Source organism: Epinephelus lanceolatus, chromosome 22, assembly GCF_041903045.1.
Source record: "Epinephelus lanceolatus isolate andai-2023 chromosome 22, ASM4190304v1, whole genome shotgun sequence".
Lineage (NCBI taxonomy): Eukaryota > Metazoa > Chordata > Actinopteri > Perciformes > Serranidae > Epinephelus > Epinephelus lanceolatus.
The window spans coordinates 29417728-29425676 of NC_135755.1; the positions used below are offsets into that span (position 1 = coordinate 29417728).

General features: G+C 41.7%; 1 protein-coding gene across 1 annotated transcript; it reads left to right on the forward strand.

Moving 5' to 3' along the window:
* The first annotated feature begins 1132 nt into the window (after nucleotides 1-1132).
* ugt5g1 (UDP glucuronosyltransferase 5 family, polypeptide G1) lies at nucleotides 1133-7949 on the forward strand. Its single transcript, XM_033651634.2, has 2 exons — nucleotides 1133-1323; nucleotides 2710-7949. The coding sequence occupies exon 2, from the start codon at nucleotides 2713-2715 to the stop codon at nucleotides 4297-4299; it is 1587 nt and encodes a 528-aa protein (XP_033507525.1). The 5' UTR covers nucleotides 1133-1323; nucleotides 2710-2712; the 3' UTR covers nucleotides 4300-7949.

Below are 7949 nucleotides of genomic sequence, written 5' to 3' on the forward strand. Positions count from 1 at the left end.
AGAGCAATTTCCTCTCATGTCGGTGTGGAGCGTACGTGCTATTGGCTGTTGGCTGCCGTCTTTGCAGTATGTTGAAAAGCAACTTTTTGGCCAAGACACAGGCGATGTGAGGTGATGCAACAGATGGACTTTGTCGAGACCATTTCTTTGATGTTGGTTTGGTATGTCTCGACCTTAACCAGCATGCACTGGGCAGCAGTCGGTGGTGATCAATTCTGTGCCGAGCCTATTGTCACATCTGTGCATTGAACTTGGCTGTGAGTACTGAATTAGGAATCTCTAAAAAAAACTGTCATCCAAGTTGTGAATTGAGTTGAGTCACTGAGACATTCGCCAAACCCAAATCATTATCATTAATAGCACTTTATTTTATTTATATATTTTCATTAGGGATGCACGGTAATATTGGCACATCATCAGTATCGGGCAACATCAGCTTTAAATGAACTGTCTGAATCGGCCAACATGCTTTTTCTTATTTTGCACAATAAATATTACAGACACTGAAGAGTATTGTATTTTATGTCTCCATCTGCTGGTGGACCATCACAATATGAGTATGCATGTATAGTATGATGTTAATTCCACTACAGAAGAGACTTGATGATCACTAAAATTAGGTATTTCATCCATCCATCCATCCATCCATCCATTTTCACTCGCTTATCTGAAGTTGGGTATCGGGGGCAGCAGGCCCAGCAAAACATTCCAGACAGCCCTCTCCCCAGCAATGCTTCTCCATTTCCCGGGGGCCCTGGAGGCGTTCTTAGGCCAGACAAGACATGTAATCCCTTCAGGCAATGTTGTTACATATCGGCATATCAGATATTGGCAAAAATCCAATATCGTGCATCCCTAATTTTCATGTGTTCCTTTAAATCACTATTTTATGTTCCCTTAGCCTCAAGTGAGAGTAAAAGAAACTGTAGTTCTTGTGTGCCATTGTTTTGCAGGGCACAGGTGTAACAAAGTCGGGGGAACATGCTGGAGTTGAGTAAAGAGGGAAGCTGACTGAAATGCTGTCTTGCTGTATTTTGGTATGAATTAAAGATGATAAAATAAGAGAAACTGTAGCCTGCTTTATACCCACAAGCCAGAGGGATTGGAGAATGTTACCAAACAAGAAAGTTGGATTACAACATCAGTCTTTACTATACTACACTGCACAGACCTTTGGATCAGTGTAAACCCACATGCTGGACTTTGACCCAGTAACGAGTAAATGTTAAGCTGTGCAGAAACACAGATATTACACAGGATCCCATCTCACTGAGGACGTGTCGCTCAATCCAAACTTCTGGATTTTGATACAACAAGAACCAGGTGAGACATTAGGTAAACTTTTTGTACTTTTCTTTTTCAATTTAACAAAAAAAGAAAAGAAAAAGAAAAACATTATTTATGAACTACCTTTAACTATATTTTTTTTATCTCACTTTAGATCATACAGCAAGAGATACACATTGATAAAATAGAAATACTACACCAAGATGCATATGTATGATAACTGCTCAAGCAAACAGTTTCTTTTTTCTTTTTTTGTGGAGTGAATGAATGTACTTCTCACTGTGGAGTTAAACTTCACTCCAATTGCAATTAGAATACTTTAATATCAGTTATGGCTTCAAGTTAATCTTTCTAATCATAATGTTGGAAATCTGTAACAATAATGTAAGGTTAATGGAGGCCTTACTATGCTCATTTTCAGGTGCACTTGTATTTAGGGTTTCTACTACTACCACATGTTTCATGCTTTAACGGTCAAAAAACACATTTGTTTCCACGTTTTCTGGTCTTCCAGAACTGCTGAATCTTGGTGTCTCTGCACTGTCATTGCAGCCAAGGAATGACTTTAACCATGAATAGTGGTACTTTCTACAGTGAAAAATAACCAATTAAAGTTTCTGAGGCATAATCTTCACAGCTGGATATGTTCCAACAGGAACATGATCAAAAATTTGGTAAATTTTACAGCACTGTCAACCAAGATTACATGTACTTCAAGGATGTTTAAAGAGAACTGGATCCAGCATTCGAGACAGGGCCCAGTTTATTGAGCAGCTCCTCTTAGACTTTCGAAATGTTAATTGGACTTTTTGCATCAAATCCCAGTAGTGAAACAAGTCATTCTGCAGATGTTGTGATGCTCAAAAAATGTATCCACTGATTTAAAGATGTCTCTTTCAAAATGTAAGTCCATAAGAAAAAAGTCCTTTTGGGCTCAATGGCATTACGTGACAGTCCCAGAAGTAATTCCACTGTTTGGACACGACTATGGCCAGCACACTTCCAGGGCAGTCCTTTGATGTTCCAGCAGAAATATGATCTGAAATCGAGGAGAAATTAGCAACATCTGAACCCAAGATTTCATGTTTACCTGACATTAGCATGTAGCTACATGTAGCAGTGTATGAAAAGTAAGCACTTGCAGCAGAGTACCTGGTCATGATCTGACGTCATCTTGTTTTAGTAGAAACAAGATGAATGTAGAAAAACAGAAGCAGAGTATCCGGGTCTGAAGCCTGAGGTTTTTGCCTGTAGCCCCCAAACAAAGTGACATAGAAAATACTAAAGATAGCCCACATGTAGCAGTGGACCACATGGTGATTGACGTGGGTAAAGTAGGGTTCTGACAGATAAAATTTAAGCTATACCTTAAGGTTACAGAGTTTTACAAACCTTATCATCTCTGTCTGTTGTTTCTCCCAGAATATGGCCAGCATGATCCCTATATTGCTGACAGGGCTCTGCTTCCTGTTGCTGGGGCCCACTTGCTGTAACAGCAGCAGGATCCTGGTAGTGCCCGTTGATGGCAGCCACTGGATCAACATGGAGGTGATCCTCCATGAACTGCATTCCAGAGGCCACGAAATCACTGTGCTGCGCTCCGCCCGGAGCTGGTACATCCCAAGTAACTCTTCGATCTACACTTCTATTAATGTGCCCATGCTGGAGGATGAGGCGGACTTGAACTACTACAATAAAATGCTACTAAATGTTATGGAATGCCGCAGGTCGCTGACTTTTATACGCACTTTCTGCCAACAGCGCTTGATCACATCCATGTTGGCAAAGGGCCATGAAATCCTTGCTAGAGCGGTTGCCACAATGTTAGATGATCCTGTTTTTATAAAGAAGCTGCAAGATATTGAGTTTGACTTGATGTTAACCGACCCTGGTCTGACTATTGGGGTTATTCTGGGTAGTTACCTCAAGCTCCCGATGGTTTTTAATGTGCGTTGGATCAATAATGGTGAGGGCCATTTCACCATTGCTCCTTCTCCTGTCTCCTATGTCCCTGTGTCAGGAAGTGAACTTCATGACCAGATGGATTTCATGGAAAGAACCAAGAACATGTTACATCATCTCTATAGTTTTGTTGAACAACACTACGTTATTAACCCTGCCTACTCAGATCTATTCCAACAGCATTTCCCTCCTGGAACTGACTTGCTGTCTTTGCAGCGTGCAGCTGATATCTGGCTGTTGAGGGCAGATTTTGTCTTTGAGTTTCCTCGCCCCACCATGCCCAACGTGATCTACATAGGAGGGTTCCAGTGCAAAAAGCCTGGTCCCCTCCCTGATGAGCTGGAGGCCTTCATGCAGAGCTCTGGGGAGCATGGGGTGGTGGTCATGTCTCTGGGGACGCTGGTGTCAGCACTGCCTCGTGAGACCACAGAGGCCATCGCCGCTGCTCTTGCTCAGCTACCTCAGAAGGTGGTGTGGAAGTTTGTGGGTGAAAAGCCTTCATCCCTGGGGAGCAACACCCTGCTGATGAAATGGCTGCCTCAGAAAGACCTCCTAGGACACCCCAAGACTCGTGCCTTTGTAGCCCACGGAGGCACCAATGGCATGTATGAGGCCATTTACCATGGCGTGCCTGTTGTGGGCCTGCCCCTCCTCTTTGACCAGTTTGACAACCTGCTCCGGCTGAAAGTACGCGGGGCCGCTCGGGTGGTGGAAGCTGAATCACTGACAAAAGAAGACTTCCTAGAGGCTTTAAAGGACGTCCTGGAGAATCCCTCGTACCGTGACAACATTCAGCGTCTCTCAGGGCTACACCACGACCGGCCAATGTCTCCTATGGACACCGCCATCTTTTGGATCGAGTATGTTATCAGGAACAAAGGAGCAGCCCATCTGCACTCTGCAGGTTTTAGTCTGCCTTGGTACTCCTACTACTGCCTGGATGTGGCTGTTTTCATTATGGCCATCATTGGGGCGTTTGTCTGGGCTTCAGTCTTAGTCTGTAAGATTCTCTGCTGCCGAAAGTCCCGAAGAAAGACAAAAGCAGAGTAACTAATTCAAACCTAACTCATGCTTAGTGACTGTTTACTGGGGGAATAAACACTCAAGCATCCACAAATAAGTGGAGTTTAACAGCTACTGACTCTCATTTTAAGTTTGGAAACAGTTCTGCCTCATATCCTAATCTTTAAATAATTAAAGGTTTTAATCATTGTATAAACTGTTGTGAAATGTTTGTCCTAGATGAAGCCAATCCAGATATAGAAATGTTTTTTTTTGCCAATCACAAAGAATTGATAGGTTGTTTGACCCCCAAAGAGATTTGCCAGTTTCGGAAATCACTTGTTGTCCTTTCATGCTTTAAAAGACATAATGTGGAACTGTTGAATATTATAGGATTAGCCTAAACAATTCATCATATTCTGTTCTTGTCAAGCTTCATAACTTCCTACTTCAAGCTAGTTATCATATCTTTATTATGTAGAAGTGTACAGAGCCATCATTATCAGTATCTGTTCAACCAACACAATGAGCTGTCTCTATATCAGGACAAAACATAGCAAAACGGTTATTTGAACAGAAACAGAGGTGCATTGAACACCATGTTATGTTATGCAGGTACACTGGCGTGGGAAATACATGTTTTCATTGCTAAAGCAAGAGTAAATTCTTACAATACAATTACAATAAGTAAAGATCTACTAGACATGTATCACTGCTGAGTGGGTAACACCTCTGACACACTCAACAAATGAGAAAAAGGGTACCTCAAAGCCCATTTTACACCATTTTAAAGAAATACGTTGTTCAACCTGCAAACTGTAGCAAAGCAGTGCTTCTGAAATTTTTGAAAAGTTAAATCTTTTCTAACCTAATATTTATTGGCAATGAATTTATCATAAAATATATTTCCTAGCCTGCTATTCATCTTTCTTTCTCTGTCTAATTTTGTTTATAACCAAACAAAATTTTATGAACAGTTTGAAAGCCTACCCTCAACCCTTTAACAGGGGACATTGATCAGCCAGAAACTTACAAGAATGTTTTATACATCAAATGATTCCATTTCGCATTGTAGATAGAATCTATTTGCAGTAAAGACATGTAGAAAATACATCCTTCAGTGGAAGGAAATAAGTTTAAATTCCAATGATGTTGTGCTTGTGTTTATTTATACTTTGACAGGGTTTTCTAAATGGAGGAAATTAACAGACTACAGCTAAAAACTACAGGTTTTAAACTTCATTTTAATGTATAGGTTGTGGGAATTTACAAGAAATCCCGGCTATTCACTGAATGATAGCCGGGAACTAGTGATGGATCGACACATCTGTGAGTCCTGGGCTGGTTTGGAAAGGCTTACCAGAAAATATCATGGGTTGGTGGGTCAGAAAGTGACAAAGCAGCGTTCAAGCATGGCTTGCACCTGGCATCTTCTTTCATCATATCAGTTGTTTATCAAATATCTCACAAACAGAGAGTGGTGAACACCTCCATCTGACAGCCTCACCACTGAGTTTATCTTTAGTTTCAACAACTTCCTGTAAGACACAAATTCTTTGCTTGAAGAAGAACCTACTGAGTGCTCATATGGACTGAGACAAAAACACTTTTCGTACTAAACACATTTTAATATATTCTTTTCTGCAGGGCTGTAACTTAAAGAATTCTGAGGAATGTGCAGAAGTTATGTAATCATATTGCCTAAGTAGTTGCACAATACCACAGGACCACAGGATGTACCAACACACCAAGATAACGTGAACATGATAATTAAATAATGGGGACCTTAAAAAAAAATCATCGTTCTATAAATTTAAAAGGCATGTACTGTAAGATGGGAAATGTCAGACACTATACGCATGCTATGCTGTACCTTTAAACAGAATAACACACAGAGTCTTATCATGACATCTCTCAGTGCAAACCACAAACAAATGTGAGACTGTCGTGTACAAAATTGTTTTTGTAGCTGCTGAATTTAGAAAAAGAACTTCACACCAAGTCAAGCAGAGGGCTCAAACACTGAGGAGAAAAAGTACTTTGGTCACTAGATTGTAACATTTTCCTTCAGTGATTGGGAAATGTGTGGAGGCAATTCAGAGAAAAGATAAGTGCAAGACCTGATTAGCTGACACACAAAATGGGCTGCATGATAATATGGAGCACACCCAGAGCACATGCTGTGGTTCACACCTTGCTCCACAGAGCCACCCACAGAGGGCCCCAAATGAGGTGTTATGATGATGATGCTCCATTGGTTGCAGCAGTAGAAATGGGAGCTTCAGTATTCACTTTAAACTATAACATTATGTTGTTGTAGATCCTATACAACAGTAGTGACTTTTTGAATGGCAGAAGGATGTAGCATTGAGGCCAGCTTGTTTCACAATGCAGCTTCCTGTATGATTTTCATTTTGCAGAGCTCCATAGTGGCACCCATGCTTAAGAATTCAAGATTTTACCTTGTTTGTCTGCAGGCAACTGCGGACCACTGTTCGAGGCCAACAAACACCAAAACTGAGTGTCTTTTAGTGAGACATCAGGGCATTCCCAGCAGTGCTTGTGGCAACAAAACCGGGCTTTCGAAGCCAAAACATGATCTTTCCCCAACCCTAACCTAGTAGCTTTTGTGCCTAAGTGTAACCACACATTAACCCAGTTCATTAATTTTCCGTAACCGCTTATCCTGTTGGGGGTCGTGGGGGGGCTGGAGCCTATCCCAGCTGACATTGGGCGAGAGGTGGGGTGGACAGGTTGCCAGAGCTGACACATAGAGACAGACAACCATTCATGCTCACATTCAGTCCGATGGGCAATTTAGAGTCACTAATTAACCTAACCTGCATGTTTTAGGATCGTGGGAGGAAGCCAGAGTACCCGGGAAAACTTACACTGACACGAGGGCTCCCCCACCCTGGGTTCAAACCAGGAACCCTCTTGCTAACCACTCTACCACTGTGCCGCCACATTAACCCCAGCACTGCTAACACACAAAAGTTAAATGTCCATTGCCAACATTTACGCCGGCAACTGGCTTGTTCATCCCCATCTTTTTCTATGCGCATGCAGTATGTCCAACTAACTCTTACATGACAAGATTGAATTTCAGCAGAAGACATCCTGCAGCCAGCCTGGTGCAGGAACAACCTATACTGTCTTTCAACTGGGGCCTTCCTCTGAGACAGTAAATGCGGTGTGCAGCTGATAGCTGTCTCTCCATGTCCAGTGCGGAGTACATATGGGCACGGCAGAGGTGGGGCCAAGTCATTGCTTTGCAAGTCACGAGTAAGCCTGAAATTTTCACACTCACGTCCCAAGTCAAGTCCCAAGTCCTAAACTTTGAGTTCTGAGTCCTAAAGAAGTCATAATGTGCTCTTCACCAGATGTAATGCCATTTTAACAACAGAGTGAATCCTGAATGATTTTAAAGTTTGTATTTGTTTGTTAAGACAAGTGTGACTCAAAGTAGTCATGAAAAAGTAGCGCTGACTTTGCACTTTCATGTTGCACTACCAGTATCACAACAGAATGAGTTTTGTATGTTTCCGTGGTGTCTTTCTGTATTTAACTCATCTCAGATTGGACAAATGTCTCTAGCTTTCTCTTTCCAAAGATGGTATCAAGTATTTTCAAGTGAAAAGGCTCAAATCCAAGTGAAATCACAAGATTTTGGTATTAAAGTCCATGTCAAGTTGCAA

What these genes read in the sequence shown, in the direction of transcription:
- ugt5g1 (XM_033651634.2), top strand. Translation starts at nt 2,713, where the DNA reads ATGGCCAGCATGATCCCTATATTGCTGACAGGGCTCTGCTTCCTGTTG.